At 42.6% G+C, this 22494-nt stretch overlaps 1 protein-coding gene across 3 annotated transcripts; it reads left to right on the top strand.

The window, feature by feature from the left end:
* The first annotated feature begins 1362 nt into the window (after positions 1–1362).
* On the top strand, positions 1363–11532 carry MRPL42 (mitochondrial ribosomal protein L42). 3 transcript variants are annotated; one of them, XR_015183817.1, is made up of 7 exons: positions 1363–1393; positions 2788–2951; positions 5303–5366; positions 6329–6413; positions 7653–7816; positions 9272–9419; positions 10089–11532. XR_015183817.1 is itself a non-coding variant. In XM_086471014.1 (6 exons), exons 2-6 carry the CDS (start codon positions 2870–2872, stop codon positions 9124–9126), a joined length of 441 nt encoding a protein of 146 aa, XP_086327140.1. In that variant the 5' UTR covers positions 1363–1393; positions 2788–2869; the 3' UTR covers positions 9127–9196. The 3 variants fall into 3 exon arrangements, 2 of the variants coding, with proteins under 2 accessions (XP_086327140.1, XP_086327148.1); XM_086471014.1 differs by lacking the exons at positions 9272–9419; positions 10089–11532 and adding an exon at positions 9081–9196; XM_086471022.1 differs by lacking the exons at positions 1363–1393; positions 9272–9419; positions 10089–11532 and adding exons at positions 2022–2058; positions 9081–9196.
* The last annotated feature ends 10962 nt before the right edge of the window (positions 11533–22494 follow it).

Here is a 22494-nt window from a genome sequence, read left to right as displayed (position 1 = left end):
CAAGTCGTACGCAAAATATTTTGGCCCATTTCTGCCCCCTCTCTCTATGGCTTACTGAATCTAATATTGCAAGAAGGCTCAGAATGGATGTCTTCCATTTTCCGCTGTCAGGAAAAACATTAAAAAAGAAGCCTTTGCCACTGCTAATGGGAAGGATGAGCTCTTGACTAGTGATTTCTGGCTACGCTTCTGGAAGTTATCTGTAACTACAGGTCTGCAGCTACAGAACAAAGTTAGACATTGCTGAATATGCGAGGCTGCCGGCGGCAACTGCATGAGATTGCTGTACCACAGCCAATGACCAGAAAGGATGCAATGGTTTGGAGATGCCGGGAGGAGGTGGCAGCCTGTTCAGGAAGCATTATCCAAGACTCTCCGAAAGAGTAACTCTGTGAAAGGAACTAACACACAGTTGGCTGATGTGACTTAAGAGATGCTTCATGGGCACGTGAAAGCTTACAGTGCTGGAGCCATTCCAGGTGCTAGAGCACCGGGTCAGGTAATTGATTTTTGTCTCCACTTCTTGTCTTTTATCAATGTGATGTAAATACAACATCGTATTTGAAACGCTTCGTGACTTGGGTTTCCAAAAGAAGAAAAGCAAGTAGCCCCAGAGCAGCAGTGTGCTTGGGGCATTCAGCCGAGTTTTCTGCACGCCACAAATATCTGAAACGTGCTGTTTCATGTACATAAACCCCAGGCCCTCCCTGTGGAAAGGTAGTACAGGTACTGGGAAGGTTTGGCGGGCTGAACTGAGGGAGCTGCTGCAGCCACTGTGTAATTTAACCTGGAAAGCAAGCAGGCTACGCTCACAAGCTTGTGAAACAACCAGTAACGTTAGAGATGTCCCTTCAAATTACCGGATGAGAGGGCGTTATTTTGCAGCCAATGCCACACGACGCCACGTCCCCTGGACAGGCCGGTGCGCTGCTGCCCGTTGCGGGGACTTCGCGCCCCCTCCCCCGGCGGAACAGCCGCTGCCGGCGCCGGGGTACCCCAACCCACCCGCTGCCTGTGTCTGGGCAGCGCGCTGCCCCCCGAAACACACTCAGCGCAGGGGCCGCCCGGAGCACCCAGGGCAGCGGCGGGAGCCCGCCCGCTCGCTCGCTCGCTCCTGGTCCACCGCCATCAGGGGGCGCCCCCGCCGGCCAAGGGGCGACTGCCTGCAGCCGCAGCGGGATTTTGAAGCGCCGCAGGGCTCGCTGGCGAGGCCGGGCAGGGAGGGAGGTGGTGGCGGCGCGCCCGGGGTAGGCCCCACCCGCCGGCCCGCCCGCACGACGGCCCCCGGCGCGCCGCGGGGTGAGCCGCTGCCGGAAGCGGAAGTACGCTCGGTGCCGCTTCCGGTGCGGAGGCCATCGGCGGTCGGCGGAGGGGCGCGGCGGCGGCCGCACAGGTAAGCCTGAGTCGTCGTGGGCTGAGGGAGGGAGGCGGCTGTTCCCTGCTGGCTGCGGTTGCCGGGGCCGGCTGTTGAGCTCCGGGCCGGGGGAAGCGATCGTGTCGGCTGGCCGGGCCTCTCCGCCTGAGGCCGCGCTGTGCAGCGCTCCCCCGCCGTGTGTTTGTAGTCGGTGACAAGGCGTGCCCGGCCGGTGCGGGGGAGCCGCCAGCCAGGCCTCCGAAATGGGCCAGAGGAACAGAGCGTATAAACTTTCCGAGGGGTTAAATCGCTCTGCTTCGCTCTCAGGTTTTCTTTAGTAGCCTGCAGATCCGTTTTTATAACAAGTACTCTTTTGCTTGCTTTGACGGGTTAATGACTTTTTTTTTAGGCTAGATATTTTCTTTAATGATAGAAGTGTCAGGTTTTGTATTTCTGCGTGTTGCTGGCAGACCTTTAAGAGTTTTCTGTGTGCTGTCTCAAGGATGGGAGTGCCGCCGTTCAGACTGTAGCAGTCCTTGAGGAGAGGCCCAGCATGGGCCGGTGCTTGAACACCTTGACAAGGCGGTCCAGACCTGCCGTGTTCCTCGCACCTTTTTTTGTTAATGAGCTTTCATAAGGCAAGTTACGAGCAGCTCCGTAGATGCTGTGTCAGTGTTCTCTAACTTCAGCAGCACTTGTCACAGGTAAAGAAAACAATGAATAATTATTTGTTGAAATTGGAGACTGCACATTTCTGATGATGTTCTGAAGTGCTAAATATGAAAAAGTTTTGAAGAGGACTTGTTTCTTTTTTATTTTTTTTGTATGTCTTTAAACTGTCTTCAGTTATGTTTTTTTAAGCATCATTGTAAGTTTCACTTCGAAGCAATTTTTTTTTCTGTAGACAATGAAAACTTAAGATGTTTATCTTTCTGCTTCTGTGAAATTTGGGGTAATATTTAAGGTATTCTAAATGGTGTTTCGTAGCTTGTAGGTGTACTGCTTTTGAGATGGATGAAATGTAACTGCATCTAGACAGTTTGTTGACAGCAGCAAGTGCTGTTTATAAGTGGTGCTGTTTTTATACTGGGCGATGATACTCGCCTTGTGAACCAGAAAAGCGTGTTTCAGGAATAATTCTGTGGAGTGTGCAGAAGGAAGGATGCAAAACTTAGGTGGGTGAGTACAAACAGAAAAACTTTGAGAAGACCCAACTTGAAAACTTTTTTTAAAGTTAATGATGTACTTTGGAAGAGTACCTCTCAGTACTTGTGCCACATTTGACTATTAAGGAGGCAGGTGACAAGGATTTCTAAAGAACTGGCAAATAACGAAGAATATACTGCACCAATTTTATTTATCCTTAAGGTATTAAAGAAGTTAAATTGTTGGTCTTTTGTACCCTGAACAGTTATGAAACTGGTTTCTTTCAGAGGATATCCTGCAGAAAAAAACAGATACCGTGTCCATTTGGGTTCCGTCTTATCCAGGGCTGATTTCCTCTCTGCTGTCAACATGGCAATGTCGGTTAGAGCTGCATGGTCCACCTCCTTTTGGATGCGTTCAGTAGCAACCTGTAAGCAGGCCTCTCTGCAGAGTAAGTAGTGATGAAATTCTAGAAGTCCTAGATTAAAATTTGATCTTTAAGAGCCTCTTTCCTGTACTGTTTAAAGTAATGGAAGTATGGAGGTGAATTTTTATTTGAACAGAATCAAGTCTGATATTCCGTAGCCTCTGCTAAGAATTAAAGGATATCGTGATTTGTTGTGGTTTTTTTCTTTTGAAGCTTCCATGGTCCACGTATGATGCTCCTCTAATTTATTAATTAGCTTGTAAATACCACCCCTCTTAACACTGATTATATTTGAAGATTTAAAGTTATTTTTTCAGACTTAACAAACAGTGGTGACAAAAGGCTACAGTAAAATCTTATTACTTGACATAGACAGAGCAGAAGTGAAAACAGGTGATATTATTTCTTAGATTTTTGTCTGTGTTTTAGATGTCAATAGAAAGATGTAGGGGAGGTAGTAAAGGTGATAAAAAAGACAGGAGTTGAGAAAATGTAATGAATGGACATGTTACATTTTGGAGGTTAGTAGGCAAGGAAGGGGAAGAAATACAAACTATTTGCAGTAATGTTTTACCAGAACTCAGCTTCTTAAAAACTAAGAATGGTGTAATTGGAAGAACTGAAGTATGGAAGTACTAACAGAAATTGTAAATTTAAGAATATCTGAAATACGTTAGCTATATCTAAATTGAAATTTAAGAATTTTACAGAATTTTTCTAGAATATTTCTGAGAGGAAAATAGCTACAAAAAACTTTCGTCTTGGTTCTTTCAGCTTTCCCAGTTTTGACACGCTGAATGCTCTCCCCCTCCATCATGAACAGCCAGGAAGTATTCTATTTGTATTAAAACTAGAGATAGTCTACGTGAAATAACATGTCAGAGAAAAGTTGAAACCTTTTTTTGACTTATTTGAAAACATAAGGCTCAGAACACGCTGAGACTTAGTCCTTGTGATCACAATTCAGATCTTACAGTGTAGCAGTAGGAGAAGCTTCACTGGACTCAAAAACTTACTTGTGGATTTGTGTCAGGTTCCAGCAGTAAAAGAAGGGGTTTGCCAGTAAAACTCAGCGACAGGCACCTCCCAGGCCTGTCTCAGGGATGCATACCTACGTGGCTGTGGAAGGTAGGCAAGATGCCTACGGTGTGGTTCCTAGATAAGGGACTGTTACTATATAACACCTCACGTTAGGTTTGTGGTTGGACTTGATGATCTTAAAGATCTTTTCCAACCTAAATGATTCTGTGAAAAAATGGGAATGACATAGCAGAAAAACTTGGTTGGAAGGGATTTTGGGTGGTCTCTGGTCCAGTCTCCTGCTCAAAGTGGGCTCAGGTCTGTGGTCACACCAGGTCACTCGGGGCTTTGTCAAGCTGGGTCTTTGAAATATCTAAGGACAGAGACTGCACAAACCTGCCTGGGTCCCAGTCCCGCTGGTTGGCTGTCCTCATGAGGCAAACGTTTCTCTACATTTCCAGGCAGAGCCTCTCATTTCAATTTACAGGTGTTGTTTCGTGTCCTCCCACCGTGCACCGCTGCGAACAGACTGGCTCCCTCCCTCTTCTCCGTAACCACAACCCCCGTACACAGTCACTGAGGGCTGCTGTTCAGTCTCCCTAAAACTAGCTCTGCTGCAGGCTGAGCCAGCTCCAATCCCTCAGCCTCTGCCCACAGGGCAGGTGCTGCAGACCTTGACCGTCTTTGTGGGCCTTTACTGAACTCACTCAAGTTTATCTGTTATTAAAGGGCCCCAGACTGGCCATAGTATCTAGATGTAGTCTAACAGGTGCTGGATAGAGGGACCAATCCCTTCCCTCAGTCCACTTCATACAGTCCCAGATGCTGTTGGTCTTTTTTACCACTTGTAATTCTTGTGATGGCTTTCCTTGGAGCAACAGGAACCTGGGGAAAGGGGTGAAGTTCTGTAGTGTTACAGCAGCCAAGGTGTTACAGCTTTGTGTTTTGTATAGCGTATATAACAGTCGCCAGCAAAGTGCAAATTTGATTTTTGTAATAAATATCGCTACAAATGAAATGATAGTCTTCCCTGTAAGTCATAGGGTAGTGTTCTTTGTGCGTATAAAGAATATGCTCCAATGGTGAAACCTGTGATTTTTCTTAGGAAAACAGTACAATTGGAAAGATAAATGTAGGCCATAGCTACCTAGATACTGGGTTTTTTGATTGCAGTAGAAATCTGTATAGTAAAGTAAACTTCTATTTAGACAGTATTTTGGTTTTGTTAATCTAAAACTGAGTATGATTATAATCCCGGGTTAAGACTTGGAACAGAATGCAAATGTAAACATTCTTGAATTTGGCACAGCTCTGCTTGGTTTTACATTAGTGTTCTTTACTTGTCTTTTTTGCAGATGGAGCTGTGTATCGTGCTTGCCATAAATCTACGTACTCGGTTCTCCCTGAAGACTACAATTGGTACTTAAACGTGCTTTGATGTGTGGCCTTTTCACGTGAGGTTTATTCCAGGGCTACTTTCTCTGTTGTGAAATTGTCATGTAATGGTATCAAATACATCTTCTGCCAGTTCTAGATGTATGTACTGATTTTAACTAAAGTACTGTTTCTGATCATAGCGGTTGTGAAGTTAGTATTTAAAACAATGAGTGTCATGAAGAATCACGCAGGACTCATTCTAAGCATGGTGATGACCCCAGTCCCCCTGCAGTTTTGTTTGTGGAAGAGCCAAAGTAGCTCAGAGCAGTCATTTTCATTGCTGCTTGTTCTTAAGACAAAGTCCAGGTATTTTTGTGCTGCTGCATGGGAAACTTGAGTAGAAACCAGAAGAGGTGATACAAATATGGTGAGAAATGCAGCATCTGTGTCATACAGGGTTTTAGGAAGCCAGTGAGTCATGGGAAGGGGAAGGAAGGTGAGAAAAGTCATGTTCCCTCAAGGAGCCTCTCAGCAGGATTTTTTGTTCATCATGCTCATCGTATTTTGCCAAATATAAAAGTTGGAACCCCAAACAGAGCTTTCCTATCCTTTCTTTTTAGGTGCCACACTTCTCATAAAGGCATGTTGTCCTAGAGATTCCCATCTGTTATCCCCATCCCCATATATGGAATTATTCAAAGCGTTAAAGATTTTTTTTCCAACCCATATTTCCAGCTATCTTTAGTACTTTATTTTAGCTCTTTTTTCCTGTTGTGTCCAAAAAAAACCCATGAAGATGGCTGGGGGAAAAAAAAAATAATAGAAGAGGAAGTTCAAGTATTTGTGACCCTTATTTTATAAGGGTTTATTTTGTAGAAGATTCTTAAGAATTCATAAATGCAGGGTCAAATCTAATTTTCTTTGGGACTGAGGCTGCTCAGTTCCTCAGCTCTTCTGCAAATTGTAAGGGATGTATTTAAGAGTGTAAGTTTTTATTTTTGTAGCAAAGTGGAACTTGCGGTGACATCAGATTTGAAGACAATTGTCTGCTACCACCCTTCGCTTGAGATTCCGTACGAGCATACAAAAGTACGTCCAAATGTACACGTTTCTGTTTCTTACTTTTGTAAAGGCCTAAGTAGCTCATAATTTTGAGTCTTTAGGGCATCTTTTGAAGTTCTGAGGTACTTTTTAGTACGTGATCAGCATGTCTGTGAAGTGAGTGAATGATGAGTGTAGCTGCTGCCGTGAGGAGGACCTTGTTCTTCGTTGAACTGAGGGAAAGTTGCAGAGTAAGAAGTGCTCAGATATCACAGCATATAGTAACTCCAAGAGAATTAAATGAGGTGCTCAAATACTTGTGCTTTACAGAGGAAACTAGCATCTGTCGCTGTGTACTCCTCAGAGAGGGTGTTTGAAATGCAGGTTATAGTTCACACGTCCTGCTGTGTACAATGCAGATGTCTGCGCAAGAGGATATAAAGGAGTGCTGCTGTTCTCAGCTCGAGCTTTAAATTCCATTCACCACTCTGGGTTCATAAATGCCACCAAAAAAACCTTTAAATATTGAATTTTTAGCTGTCAATAGTACTTTCAATGTGTTCTCTACACTGACGAAAGTAAGTCTAAACTTCTATAGCGTACACGTTTTGTTTCAATTTCCAGTTCTCGTGTGCTAGTAAAATACTGCAGATGGTGGCTACATTGCTGAAGTGCCCACTGAAAATTCTTCATTGAAAACTTAAAACATTTTAGCGCTCTTTGCCTGTGAGTTACATGTTGGTGGTTTTAAATTTATCAGTTGCACATGTCTCGGGAAGAACAGGTGTAGAACACTAAAGGAAAAATACTTGTAAGGGTGCTAGTGGTTAGGTTTCAGGCTGACAACAGGTGTCTTGGTCTTAGCAGGTGCACGAACAATTAGGAAGTGACATTCTTCTCCAAGGTACAAATTGCCTAAAAGCTTTTTTTAGCAATGGTGATGGTCACTGTGAATAAATTTCTAAATAGGACTAAAATGAGTACTTTGGTATTAGTAGAGCTGAAGCTTATTCAGCTAGTGAATTGTAAGGATGAGATCAGCAATACCGATGACAGCGGTGCTGATTTTAGGGGCAGGGTGATCAGCTGTAGCACCCGGGGTGATTAGATGTTTCCAGCCATCTGCTCCACAGTGGCATGGTTATCTTTGGGGCAGGCAGTAAACAGCCTTCTGTATTCTTTTGGGTTTGGGTGTTAAGACTAGATTGCAATGATAGCTATGTAGCTTGGCTTTGATTTTTCTCGAAAAAGGAGAAAAAGGAAATACATACACTACTGTTTTTATAGCCCATACCCCGGCCAGATCCAGTGAATAATAAAGAAGAAACCCTTGATCAAGTTTTGAAATCCAGATTGAATGAAGAAGAGCTAAAGAACAGTAGAGGTCCTACGATTGAAGAGCTCAGCAAAATGTTTTACACAACAAAACACCGCTGGTATCCTGTGGGACAGTAAGTGTTCCCTTTTCTAGGTTTGTTCCTTTTGGAAGTAAAGGGAAATGCAGGAATAATTTAATGACTAGTTTCAACCTAGGATAAGTCATGTGATAAAAGATACTGCTAGCACATGGACTACTACATAGAATTTTAAAAGCAGTGTTGTGTAAATCAAAGACTGTATTTCCTAAGGTTTTTTTTAACACTGCCCCTTTGGTAGCCTTTGCAACTGTTTTTTGTGAAATACGTCACCATAGAAGTTTCTTGTGACATCTGGATACGTACTGGTTCAGGGGGTTTATTAGAGAGAATCCAGTATGTAAATCACCCTCCGTGGATGTTACAAAGTACAGCTTGGAAATGTGCGTTGTCTGTTTCTTAAACACTTTTCTGAAACAAACTCCATGGGGTGATTCTCAGACTTAAGAGTAGGAGAGGTTTTTCAGTTGTCATGGTGAGGAGCGCACCTTCGTGGGCCTTGTGCTGGGCAAGCAAGGAGGAGGAGAGGTGCAAATGTGGGCATGGCTGGGCGTAAAGAGGAGCTATGTGGATTCAGCCATAGCGCTGGAAACAAACGGCATTTCGTTTGTGTTACTCCTTTCCAGTCCCTGCAGTTACTGCACCTTTTGGTGGCTGCTAATTCTACAGCTGCAGAGACTTGGTACAGGCAGGGTTTTTTGTCCATAGAAAACTTTTTAATTACTGTGTTTTGGGAGTAGATAAAAGGAATGAAATGGTAGAACTTTCTGTGGCCAAAGGGTAGCTGTCACTTTAATGAGCATCAAACAGGATCTTCATTGTTTTAGGGTGGGCAATTAACGGGGAAGTAGGGATCAGTTTTGTTGTGAGGAGTTTGTTTTTTAGTTTGTCTGCAAAATATTACACCATTTAATGTACAGTCTGGCGTAACTCCTTTAAGCATCGAGTCTCTTTTGTTCTGTGGCAGTCATTTTAGCCAGAGGAAAAGCTGACCACGTAATAAAATTAACTTCACACAAAGGATTAAGAATAAACAGCAGCCTTTGTACCTATTGAGCTGTAGAACTGATTGGATTATTGCGTGCTTGTAGCAGATGCAGCAACAGAAATGAGTAGCGTTATGTAACTCTGTGAACAACGGGGATGGCATCTAATGAGCGGGGATGGGCTGTGCTTGTGCATCTTGTGTTTTGCTTCCTTGTGTAACCTCCAGACCGCTCACCGCAGGGCCGGGGGGATATCGGGAGAATCAGAGACTTTCCAAAGCTTGCATTCACTGCAGCCTTTTTTTTTCTTCTAGGTATCATAGAAGACGCAGGAATCCTAATCCTCCTAAAGACAGATAATTAAGATAACTTCTTGTTCGTCAGCACTTTGCTATTGATCTTTATTGGAAATAAAAATTACAGAAAGTGAGATGTTTGGCAGTTCTGTGTGAGTGCTGTAACTAAAACATGCTTAACGAAATTTGACTGTTCTTTTCTCCTTCAGTTAATGGACAGAAACCCAACCAAACCGCACTACTGAAGCGAGGCCCCAGCGAAGGCTGGTGTGTGAGCAGTGCCAGCAAATGTGCTAGCCTTCGAGCTAGCTGCAACGGGTGACGGAGTGCTGCGGCTAACCTCGGTCAGAGGCTTAGGTAAAGCGAGTGCTTAGAGGTCTTAGGTCAAAATGGGGCGTCTAGAACTGGACACGTTAGGGTTTGGGGTTCTTTTGGGGGGTAATTTTTTTTAAAAAATGTAATATACTGAGGTATTAATGAAATAGTGTTGATGAAAAATACTATGTGAGGTATTTAGGAAAACAACAAAATAGTTTTGCTGTTTCTATTACACTTACCTGATCCTGTGTTTAATCCTGCATCAGCCAAGTGATTGTATTTAAGGCCACTGTCATGTACTGCAAGCTGGCCAACTTGGTTAAATTGCAGCTTCCAGGGCATAATGACTCGCCCTGCTAAAGCAGCCAGCAGTCCCAAATATCTGAGAAACTCCTGTGTGTGTTTGTGGTTTGTGGGGTCTGGTTTTGGTTTTTCAACCCCACCCCAGCTACCATTCCGTTGAGTATGTTCGTGTATAAACTGGAACAGCTGGAGCTGGGGAGAGGAAGAGCTCTTTGCCTCAGCGAGGTAATCAGTGAAGGCTCCCAGCTCTGTCTGGCTTCCCTAGGGAGGAGGATTGGCCCTTTATTATATAAAATGCTTTAAATTAATGTGGCTTGATTCAACTTCATAGTTTTAGTATTTTGTAGTGCTTTAATGTCTCTGCTGTTACAATATTCTATGTCACCTAGCATTTTTTTTTCTCAGGGAAAGGAGGTTCTTTACTCCAGTCTACAGTTTTAGACATCAGCTTTCTGATAGAAAGAGCTACTTGGAACACTATCTCTCTGCAGAGATCCCAGTGACATCATGAAGTCTTCTTAGCAGATCTTTATAAATATTGGAAAACAGTTATCCCATATACGTCATACATTTTGATTGTATTTCCTTTTCAAAGCAACTTGGATAAGCTAGGAAAGTTCTCCTTTCTTCTGTTAGCCTAGTGTTGTCTTGCCAGCCTGTGTTATTACACATTTTGCTGGAAGTCAAGCACCATATAAAATCTTTATCCTGGTCATTGTTAGTATAAAGAACGCTTACTTTTATAAAGTTATTACTGAATAACCTTTTTTCCTTGAATTTCCTTTAGTTGTGAAAAAAAGCAGTGTTGGATGCGTGTAAAAAACCCAACCAAACAAAAAAACCCCACAACAAAAAAAACCCACAAACAAAAAAAATCCAACCAACCCTGCCTTTAAATACTTTTGGAAGACTTTGCATACAGCTAGTTTAAGTATTTATCTTGGTATTACTTTTAAAAATGCATTTTTAAGTCCGAGTGCCACTGAACTGGTAGTGGTTCATCATGGCGGAGCGTTAAATCAGTTTGCTTATTCTCTCTGTTACACTTGTAAGATATCAGAGTCCTTGGTTAAGCCCACATCAGCCAAGTGATTTTTGGCTCCGTACTATACGACGTGTTGCTCGCGTGATAACGAACGTGCTATCGTGAAGGAATGTCTGTTGTGTCTATGAAAAGGATCGCTGCTTACTCTGCAAGTTCCATCGCATGAAAGTAATAATCTTTTCTGCCTAGAATATAACTTTTTAAATAATAGTTTTTAGTAATTTGTAGTTCAATGAAGTGTAGTATTTTCACCAGTTCCTGGTTCCTGGAGCTGACGGGTCCGTAACTGAGACGCTCACATCTCATGTTCAGTGTTCTATTATGCTCCGCTGCATAAAATCGAGCCCCCTTTATTTTTGGGAAGCTGGGACCTAATTTGTCACCATTTGACTCTACTCCAGTGTGAGAAAAGATATCCTTGGACTAATTTAAAGTTTCAGTTATTTTTCCCACTACTACTCCCCAATACTTTTGCGAATTGCTGCCTAATACTGTTGAGACATTTTGCTTTGCAGAAACCTTCTGTCACCATATTTGTCTGTTCTTGCCTGTCAGACCCTGTTTATGGTCAAACATCCACAATCACTGTAGAACTGTTGAATTTCTCAATGTTTCCCGGACATTTTTGGACGCTTTTCAGGCATTTTGAGGGCTAAAAATCTAAGATGTGCTGGGCTTCTGTCTTTAAAGTACTTCCTTTTCTGACCAGTTAATGGCAAATGAGTCTAAAACACATGTTCACTACATGTACCCTCTGCTGTTTTGTCATTACATTAATTCATAAAATTGTTTTTTAAAATCTTACCCTGCACGGCGCTGCCACACTCAATCTTTCTGTTTTCTCTTATACTCAGTCCTTCTCCTGGGTCATCTGAAGCACGACCTAATTAAAATCCCACTCCGTGTAATTCCAAGCTGTCCTCCTGATTATCTGGGCCTTGAGCAGCCACACAAATTTAGCTGTCCTTATCTGTTTCTCTTCACTTGGAAACTTGGAATTGGAAATCCATCCATTTGGTTCTTGTCCCACTTCTATGCAAAAGAATAATCCATTTGAAAGTTAGTTTGGGATTTCTGGGGTTTGGGTACTGACTGATTTTTTTTTTAATTTTTTTTTTTTTTTTTTTTTTTTTTTTTTTACGTCTCACTAAAAGTCTCTGGCTTTGCAGGCTAGTGGGCCATTAGAAAACAGTTTCAGTCAAGTGCCAAAATGTCTGTCCTCAATTCAAACCATTGAAATTGCAGTTGAATTTCTCGTGATGTCTAGGGAAAAGAAGCTTCTTTCCTCTCCTCTAGTTAGACCTGAATTAAAAAAGGAAGCATGCTTTTAAAGCGGATTTTTGCCTTTCTCTGTGCAATTATCGTCTTCTGCAGATTTTTGGTACTACCACCAGGAGGCAGTCTTGCACAATAACGCAACTGGGTTTGTCTGAAACCATGGAGGATTTAGCTGTATCATCAAATTTAACACCAGGAAGACACGCATTAGCTGTTCTTTAATGAAATTTGTCAGTACTTAAGCGAAAGGAACTCCCTAGCCGGTCTGAAAGCGGTTGGATGCAAAGGGTCGAAGGTTCTTTTGCTGGACTTGCCTGTTTGCTGTGACTGATCAGCCTGTAACGTGTAGCAGAGGCCTATGTTCACACTTAACCAAAAAAAGCCCCACCCTCCCGTTTTCAAACAATGAGCCAGCGGTGGAGCAGTAATGGGACCAACTGCCACGTACACCCGTCTTTGTGCTTCAGTTCCTCACCACTGTAACGGAGGGCGCAGTTGCCCACCCATCCCTTCCCACCCCTCCAGTTACGCAGAGCTACAGGGAAGTTCCTTGTCCATTTACTGCTTTCATAGGCCCCCATTTCAGCTGCCGTGTCTAAACTCTGTGGTACCAGAATAAGTCACTGGTGCAGCACCGCTGCCAGTCGCAGCAATGACCGCTGTTAAAGCCAGCGCTGCGTTTCTCCATTCTTGCCGTCTTTATGGGGTTTTTTAGCAGCTGCTCTGCTGTAATTTCTCACACGCTCGTTCCATCCTCAAACCCAGTACAAAGTTACGTGATGAAGAGATCAAACAGATGCAGACTGCTCTTCTGTCATAGAGGATGTATATTTTGGTTTAATGCTACAATATAATAAAATTGACTTTAAGTCCAGTCTCTACAATAGACATCAGACAAATGGTATGCCCATGGTATGTAAAAGTTGGATTAGTCTCTAAGACTGAGACAGCTACTAACCAGACATCTGGGCCTGAGTTAACCTTTGTAGACTCCCCTTGTAGTCAGCTGACACAAAAAAAGGTACCTGCACAAGGCAGCTGATCTTATTTTAAGGTGTCATGGTCTAGGCTGTCGCACACATTGTGCTCTGGAGGTGCTTTTTCCTTCTCACCTATGAAGGGAGGATGAAGTTTCGTTGAGATTCAGATGCCTGTGTCAGAGCAAATGAAAAGCAGTCTTACCTGGGTTTTTAAGAAAGCCTATATGTAAAGGAAAAATACTTCACTTGAGATAAAAGTATTTTTCCTGTTTCTGCGAGCCTTCGATAGCATGTAGTCCATAGATAGGAACTCTGGTTTCTGTAGAGAGTAATTCACACACATTTAATTTGTAATTTTGAATAAATTGTGTAGGATTTTAATCTCGCCTCCTTATATTTAGTCAGCCCTCTAATGCTAAAAGATAATACTGAAGCTGTTATTTTTTTGTTTCATTCAGTGTGTAGTCATAGGAAAAAAGAAGATAGTTACTTATTTATCTTTATGGCCCCTCTTCTAATGAGGGCCTGATCCCAACTGTTACCTCTGGGTACTTCTAGAAAAATGAACACAATAAATGATAATTTACTGGGTGATTTGCACAGAATTACCTGAATTTAAATAAAAGTTACACAGGCTGTTAGTTCCGCTGTAAATACCTACAGCTGTTAGCTCCCGCCTTCTGTTGCGCTGTGTCCTGCGTGGAAGTGTATGAACCCAACGGCGTGTTTGGTCAGCCATTTTCCATTGCATGGCTTCTAGAGATGTAAAAGGTCACGGCCTGCAGTACGGCTTTGTTACGTGTCGTGATGTAGGTCAGACGTGATAATCGCTGTATCACAAAGGTTTTCAGCCCCTAAAGGCACACGGGAGGTTGGAAGGGCCAATGGAACTGAGAAGCATTGCCAAGCAGACTTTCTGCAAAATCAAGTAAGTAATAAACACAGAAACCAGTTGTGCTTACGTGCAGCTTTACTGCTTGTCGAGATGAAAAACAGCCTTGGGTCAGAGGCCGTTTACCATTTTCAACAGCAGTTTTGACTGCTACCAGAGTTTACAGTTCCTCAGCAAAAGAATCTCCCCACCAGCAAAATACGAGATGCCATAGAAAAAAAAGAATCTGAAAGAGCTGTGTTTCAGCATCTTCTGCCAAAACTAATAAAAGTAACCGTGTAAGTATCACAGAAAACTTAAGTGAACAGTGAAAAGTGACTGTTAGATTACGCTACTGCATTAAGGCATTATCATGTAGAATAAAAATTAACCTAAGTAAAAGACGAAACTATTAAAGCACCACCCTACTGTACAAACCATTTCCAACTCACTAATGCTAACAAAACAGAGCTTTATAGTTTTGTGTAAAGATGAGTGTTCTTAAATACTGCTAGTTTTCTCGCTATTCAAATTCATGTTGTATTTGTTTAAACAAATAATTCTTCTGAAGTTGACATCTGTAGGGGTTACACTGGATCAGAGCTGTGCTGCAGCAGCGACCTTCACCTTCTGCTTTAGTTCAGACACATGGAGGATGTCAACTGAGTCATAACCTGATGCCAGGAAGATTTTCCTTGACCCTGGATAGCTAACAATAGGTCAGTGTACCGCAGCATGAGGCTTCCCATCCCTTTGCGTATTTTTTGTTGTTTTGTAATTTTTAAACCTAACTGGTAAGGGTTCACTTGTTATTTTCCAAGAATACCTCGTATCTTTATAAAACTCCCTTTCCCCCACGGCATCTTTCATACAGTTAAAATCCTGCCATTAGTAGTGGGGAAACTAAGGCTGGTAGCATGTTCCACGAATTTTAGAACTGGATTAAGAAAAAGGATTTCCTATCCAGAGTAAAGGCACAGTGCAAACAAAATTAATGGTAAAGTTTACCATAAGCAGACATAAGAAAGGCAGCAGAAAAATTCTAGAGCATATATTTGTATGTCCAAATCTAAAATACACACGTCCTATGTTGGCTGCATGAGTTGCAATCCATTGACTTTATATGGCCATATTTGTTGAAGAAAAATACTTGAAATGAGCCCAAAGAGGCCACTGGTAAGGCTGAAAGGTGACACAATGGCCTGTGAGTGGCAGAGCAGTGGCAGTCCTGATGGAGAGCAGCTGGGGCTAGTACCTACACAGTGCTTGGCCAGTCCTTGGCCAGACCAAGGGCAAAACCTTGAGTCGCTGGAACTGGTGTTTTGTTTCAATGCAACCAAGGTTTTTTCATGACTGTGGAAATGATACATGAGAAGCTTTAAATTTCTTTAAGAGCGAAGCGTTCATCCTGCAGTCAAAATACCTGTGTCTGTACTTTATTTACCTCAGGCGGGTGGTCCCCAGCAGCAGACTGATGCTCGGGGTCCCTCTGGGCAAGTCCTTACTGCTGCAGGCTGGGGAGCAAGCTCCAGCTCCGGCCGCTGATCCCCCCCACCTCTTTGTTACTCCCTGCTGTTCCACCCAGCCCTCTCTAAAGCAGCGGCTGCACACCCCTGCTGCTCCCTGGATGACACCTTGTTTGACTTCACCCTACGCGTTCTTCCAACCTGCTCAAGCTGACTGCACACACTCAAACTTACTGTGTCCCAAAACGTGCAACGCGTACCCCCGCTTTCATGCTAGGAAAGCACCATCCTCGCAGGCTGCAGTACGGTTTCACGTAATTTCAGGTACTTCAAACTGAAAGTTACACAAAAAAACAGAATTACCTGTTAGGTCTATAGGGGCACCAGATAGAATTCAAGGAGTACTCTGTGATGTGAATGTAGGTGTCTGCTCTAGAGGGAACCAGCCCCAGCTAGTGTGAATGTAAGCCAAGCCTCTCGGCATCAGGGACTTCATTTAGAAATACAAGCGTGCCCTCTGAAATCAGGTAGTTGGGACTCAACATCAGTTTTACAGATAGCCCGAGCTCAGATTGTCTTCGTCTGTTCAGACTGCCAAGTGTGAATGAGTCGTGCCGGCTTATCGAGACACGCAACACCAGCAACTCACACGCATAACTGCCGTCCTCTAAATGACCTGAGTCAACAAGGTTGTCCCATCTGGCTCAGAGATGTCCCAGTTGAGATTCCTGTAAAAATAACAGGACTTTTCTTCTGGAAAAACAAAATTAAATACACAAAGAAAAAAGTGCATTTCTATAACTTCAAACAAAATGTGGATTGAGGAACAAGCATCTTCTTCAACAGTCCACATCGGAGCACATGAACTGTACCAAAGGTTGCTAAATGTCCATGTTCTGTAGTTCTCAGCCTTCAGAGGATCAAAGAAATCTAGAGAAATGGTTCAAGTTGAGGCATTTGGCAAAGTAATGAGGTGAAAGGCTTTCAAAGTTTTCTGGAGAAAAAAAAACCAACACAATAATTGGACATGATTCTTAAAATCTTCATTTAGGCATTACTAAATAAAAATGCTGTTTCAATTTCCAGGCTAGTGAAATATCAACAGAAGCAAATAGTGGTACAAACCCCAAAAAGCTGGTTTTCAGTTATTTTCAGGACATAAGGGGTTTATTTATTTAAAAATGTGTGACACGGGCAAATAAGCTTTTTCCTTTACATAGCTTGCCAGGTGGTGTTTTGTTGGGTTTTTTCCCTTTCCAGCTGCACGCATATGATAAATTAATTTTGCAACAAATACACTACCAGTTCAGCACAGATTTTTTTAACAATTCGCCTCCTGACCTGGCATACTGTCACTTAGAACAGTCCAAAGAACTGATCCTGAAAATGCCCAGGGAGATTAAAAGATTCTCTGCGATCGATTGTTGAAGTGTAACTGTCAGAAGCATAACTGATCAGTCGTTTTGGGGAATTTCATTGTTGTTGCTGCATCTTTTCCATTAGCCACTCCAAAGGGATTTCATTAACATCTCACTGGTACCTCTGACTAAGTAGGAATTTTGACTAGATTGTGAAACCTTCTAGAAATAATCTATTTTGAAGTGTTAAGTATATAAATGCAAATTGAATGGAAACAGCTGTTACTTACATTGTCTGGATGCAGGATTCCACTCCCTGATGGACAGGAAAAAAAATGCCATTGAAAGAACGTGAAGAAATTGGAAAAATAAGGATCTAGTAAAAATGAGACCACATTGTCAGGTGGTGTAAAGGGTTATAGCTTCACAGGTTTGCCACCATGACCATATATAGCCCACCCGCCAGGAGGATTTGAAGAGCTTCACATATTTCTTGGAGAAAGGGGAGGGGGAGGCGGGTTGAAGGAATGAACATGCTGAAAACAAAAGCACATGAACAAAGTCATGTTTCAGCCTTTTATGCAACAGCTAACAGAGTGCCAGGTGTTTTCAGAAATAGCCTCACAGAACAAAGCCCCCATTCACAACGAGATTTTGCTATGGACTTCTGTTGGTTTGAGATTATGTTCTGGAAAAATTACAAAAGCTCCTGAAAAATGCAAGTGGCATATTCTAGACCAGCGTGCCTCGAAGTGGAGGACTGTGCTGATGGGAAAAGAAAGCACAGTGTGAAAGCTCATGCCTTCAGTGAAGCCAAGCTTTATATTAGCCTGGCAGAGGCCCTCCTGCATGTCGTCTGTACGTGTTCCCCTGACTTACCTGGGGCAGATCCGGCTGTCACGTGTCGTGCTGGAAAGGTCCCGCTCCCTCCTGCCATGCCTGCTTCTACCTGTAACATCCCTGCAAGCACCTAGAGCAAAAGGAACAGTAACAGACTGCCCTCAGAAAAGGCTGGGCGCGTTTCAAAACGTACACGGAACGTGGCTGCTAATGTCATTGGGAGCAAACCCACTCAGTCAAATCAGCATTAGGAACCCAGGCTGGGGAATTAGAGGTGGGATCGTTTTGCTGGATTTTCCTTACAGAAGGGAAAAGGAGTTGATACAAGCACACAGTCAAAGCTCAAGCACCTCAGAAACACTTGATTCTCAGAGCCTGTAGAGTGATTCTCTCCAGGACTGGTTCTGTTTGACTTGGGATTGCTTTGTGCCTGCCAGCACACAAAAGCTGTCATAACACGGGCAAACGTGGGACAAAAATGTCATTCTTGTTCCATTTTAGATCTAGACTCTTGCCTGCTGTTCTGTCTTACACAAACAACACATCTGATGGCTAAATGCATCCTTTAGTTCCTTCCCAGAACGGAGACTGATCTACAGCAGCAGGTTTTGCAGCTTCCTTCTGTCTAGCATGATGTGGCCTGAAATGCTGAGGAAAAATTCTGCTGTGCCTCAGGCATCTTTCTGGATCAAATTTATTCCCAGGGGGATAATTTATCAGAGAAGTGAGCTCTGAAAAGAATGCTAAAAACAGTGTTAAAATTTTGAAATACAGGGCAATGCCACTGGAAGTCAGAAAAGATGTCTAGCCCAAACTCACACTTTATAAACGGCTTTGCATATTTTGTAATAATTATGGATATTATTTTCTCTCACCCATTCATTTACAGAGAGATAATAACAAACCTCAGCAAATCTGAATTTGGTTACACAAAGCCATCTGTTAATTCTGGTCTATGGCAGTAGAGGGCATCTAAGGACTTCAAGTCGCATATGGTAAGGGATTAAAATCAGATGGCTGAAGGAGTTACTACTCTCATCCCCAACCATTCACCCCACCCTGTGACAGAATTTGCCACCTCACAACCAAACAGCTCATGAAGCTGCTCCTGAATGACTGCAGTTTTAAGCCACGCTGAAACTGGGCTTGATCTTCACCCGCCAGGTTGAAAGCTGAGGTCGTTTCGGAGGAGAAGCTCAAGTTCATTTCTCATCATCCCCGCTGCAGGCAGTGCTCTGTCAGAGCCACGGGAAGGGTGGCTCAGGTACAGTACAAGGCGGCGAGACAGTAACTGCCTCAAGCAGTCTATCCAATTTTATCCACTGCTGTTTGAGCTTTAACTTCCACATACCGGCAAAACTGCTCACAGGAGGGGCAAGCGATCCTGGGGATGGACAGGCAGTGCCAAATCAAGGCGAGCTGTGGACCAATGCGCCTTCCTTAACCAGGAAGAGCAGCCCTGGGTCTATTTCCTCTGGTGAGCCCCAAAAGTGCCAGTCTGTCCGACAGGCCTGTATTTCAGCTTACGTCCTCCCCACATGCCAGTCAGTTACAGGTTGATGCCTTGAGCCCCTCTGACAAAAAACAAGCACTAAAAAGAGAGAGAAGGCAGTGGCAGGTAGCGCTGTTTTCTTGTCATCTGCTCAGGCTTGTACAAGGCGCCGTGTCCAGCCCCTCTTTATACTGAAGTGGGGAAAGCAGCCAGAAGCAGCCAACACGTCAGGGGCAGGATAAGTTCATTGCCTGACATGAACACTCGACGCACTAATCTGAAAAAATATATTTGATCCGAGCAGCATACACACATACCATGGGCAGCATATTTTCAATTAACTGTGAGAAGTTTAAAATTATGTAAACACATTAGTACATGTTGATGATCCTGTTACTCAAACTCCCAAATACAGCAGCATGTCAGGCCTTATGCTGAAGTCTGTTACAGCCTTGGTCTGAAATTCAGAAGTGGTTCATGCCCAGGAAAAGGTTCTACAACTCATTTAATGATTCACAGTACTCCTGAAATGATATTCATCTGTCTGCTTTCCATGGCAGCACTTTCAATCATAAACACTTAATTGTAGGAATTCACCCTCAAGGCCAAATAGCTCCAGGCGAATTAAACCATCTTTAATACAAGACCTAGAACAGCGATTTAAAATTAATCTTTTTCTGATGGGAGACCATTTATTCAGAGGCATATAACCCAGTTTCTTCTTCATCTTCACCTTACTTTGCACTCAAAACTCTCTCCTTCGGAGATAGCCACTGCATCACCTGTTTGAATTTTCCTTATTCACTTCAGAACTGACTCTTCGCCAGCAAAGGAACTTTAATTACTTATGGATTGACAGAACCCAGGAAAGCTGCCTGCATGCCGTCTGTCAGGAAAACTTTTCTCACAGACATTACTTGGTCTCTTTTACTTTGAGAAGTAGGACTCGCAACTGGCAGGAAAACATCTCAAGCCTCCTCCAGCATAAAAGGCTTGTTTTTCCTGGCAGCATCCAGGAGGAGAATGCAAGATTTCACAGTGCCTTCAGCTGTGCCATCTCTAGGATTTTTCTAAAACAAAGACAAGAGTGTACATTTCTCAAAAAAATCCAGAACTCAAAGAGCGTGGTTGTGGACGTCTGTATGTATAGACGTACACGTATATACACACCTATACACGCTTTCTCAGGCACATACGCACTTTCTCAGGTGAAAAACCCAAGGTAAATAAGTATTACAGCCACATCATCTTACACTATAATCTGAATATTGAAATCCACAGCAAGTATTCTAGTAGCTGTTTAAAATTACTCCTGCCAAAACGGTTTTTGCCAGTAGTCTTTTTTTCTGTCGTGTTCATAAAAAGGAAGCGCGATAGGGAAGAGATCGCTGTCAAAGCATGTATATTTACAAATTACCCTCAGGTAATGTTCAGCAATATTTAGCTAGTTCTAGTAAGAGTGAAATTGGATAATTCACAAAATAACAAAGTAACAGACCAGAATTCTGCTTTATATCAAGAAGCCTAGTGTAGCACACGGTGAAACTGCTGTGTGAATCACCTTCTTTTTATACTTAGTGCCCTGTGTTGCCATGCTCCACTTTTCCTTAACGAGACCAGCCAAATTATTTTTATATTATTTTGGTTTTACTTTAAATTGTAAATAGTAACTTAGAGAAGCTATAAAAGCACTACGTTTCATGTTTTTATTTAAAGATCCTCAGGGTGTCTGGATAACCTCCTCCTCAATGCAGCTGAGGCCTTTAGATGCTACCATTAAGTTTTAAACAGTATGAAGCACATGATAAGATGAGAGAAGGATTTAAATGACACCTTTTTATTGTCAGAGTTTCATGCTTGCCGGTGGTTATCCATCTACCTGTCCACTGAACTAAAATAAATGATCCTTCTTTTTCTCCACTGTCTCTGGAAGAAAATAATCTGGATGTTGTTTCAAAGTACTGCTCTCTTAGTGCTGTCTCTTGATGGTTTGCTTTTAAATTACAAGTGCTGGTTGTCTTTTATAACACCACTGATTCATAGAAATCACTCACTGAATTTTTGATTATTCTCCTTTACCAAATGTATATTCTCAAGAAAGATAAATCATTCACATCTGAATAGATAAAAATGGCAGGAAATAAGGTGGCAGCTGGTTAAGAGTAAAATTGTTTGGTATACATCATAGTCTATTTCATCAAAACATTCTGTTCCTTGGGCAGCTGGGAAAAGCAGAGTGATCCTATTTACAAAAATACTTGTTTTCTCTCTGCTGTATTTATTAGGTTTTAGCCGCTCTATGAAATAAGCAAACCTTCCTCCTAACTGCTGAATGAGACATTCTCTAAGGGCTCACATTGCCTCGTTTGTGGTGCGCAGTGAAAATGAACTTGTTCTAATTTGCATGAGGTAAAGGCTCAATATTCATATTTCTCATGATTCTCAGGAACCAGACACGCTGCCTGACCGGTGTAACGGCACGACAGGGAGGAACCATGGCACTCACATGCTGTTATTTAGATCAGTTCAGGCAAACAGTTGTCAAAATACGGTCTATCCATGGACACGTGCGATAAGCAATAGCTGGCCTTCTAACTCAAGCGGGTTTTACCTGACCAAATGGCATGTCACGGATAACGGATATTCTGTGCTGCATCCTCAGGAAGTAAGGATGCAGAGAGCAAGGAAAGGCCCCTTGTATTCTTCCAGGTAGCTCGATAAATCTAGCTAAATAAATCAGCAAACTTTTTCATCAAATCAAAGCAAATTTAGCAAAATCAGCTGGGCCAAAAATGCATTACCCCCCTTCTGCTCACGTCATATTATATAAATAAACCAGCGTGCTAGCTCTCCAGCAAATTTGGCATACTTTTCAGGAACAAAGCGAAAATAATTTCTAGCAACAGGCACTTCACGCTGTTGTCAAAAAAGTTGTTGCCTCCTTCCTTGGTCATGAAAGGGATTTTTGCCTAAAGGAAAAATAAAAAGTAATACCTCCACTCGTCCCTCCCCTTCTCTTTCTGAGCATATACGTTTGAAAACAAGTCAGAAACATAATATATTCTGCTTGTGATTTTCAAGAACTCTTCATGTTTCCACTACTAATATAAATGTCAATTAGAAATATCTACTAGATGGATGATATAGTGCTCAAACCAAAACGTTCATGCATGGTAGCAAGTATCTGGACAAGAAATCAGATATTCCTTAAGTTTGTGCCTTTCATCTCCAGTCAGAAGATACACCTCTAAAACGGGCTCAGAAGCATTCACGACTGCATACATACAGGCAGTATTTGTCCTAGAACTGATCCCCCAAAACATAAAGGCTAAAAATAAATAAAGCACTCACAAATTTGCATAAACTAGTTTTCACTTTGAATTAGTGACTCTGTTTAGAAGAACTACTGTTTGTTACATGGCAAATTAAAAAACCTTGCTTTGTTTACATGAAGGAAAGTTAAGTTTCAGAGTCTGCAGCT

Source organism: Leptosomus discolor, chromosome 1 (genome assembly GCF_034619465.1).
Source record: "Leptosomus discolor isolate bLepDis1 chromosome 1, bLepDis1.hap2, whole genome shotgun sequence".
Lineage (NCBI taxonomy): Eukaryota > Metazoa > Chordata > Aves > Leptosomiformes > Leptosomidae > Leptosomus > Leptosomus discolor.
Note: the sequence above shows the minus strand (reverse complement) of the source record. Positions and strands in the feature narration are given on the sequence as shown.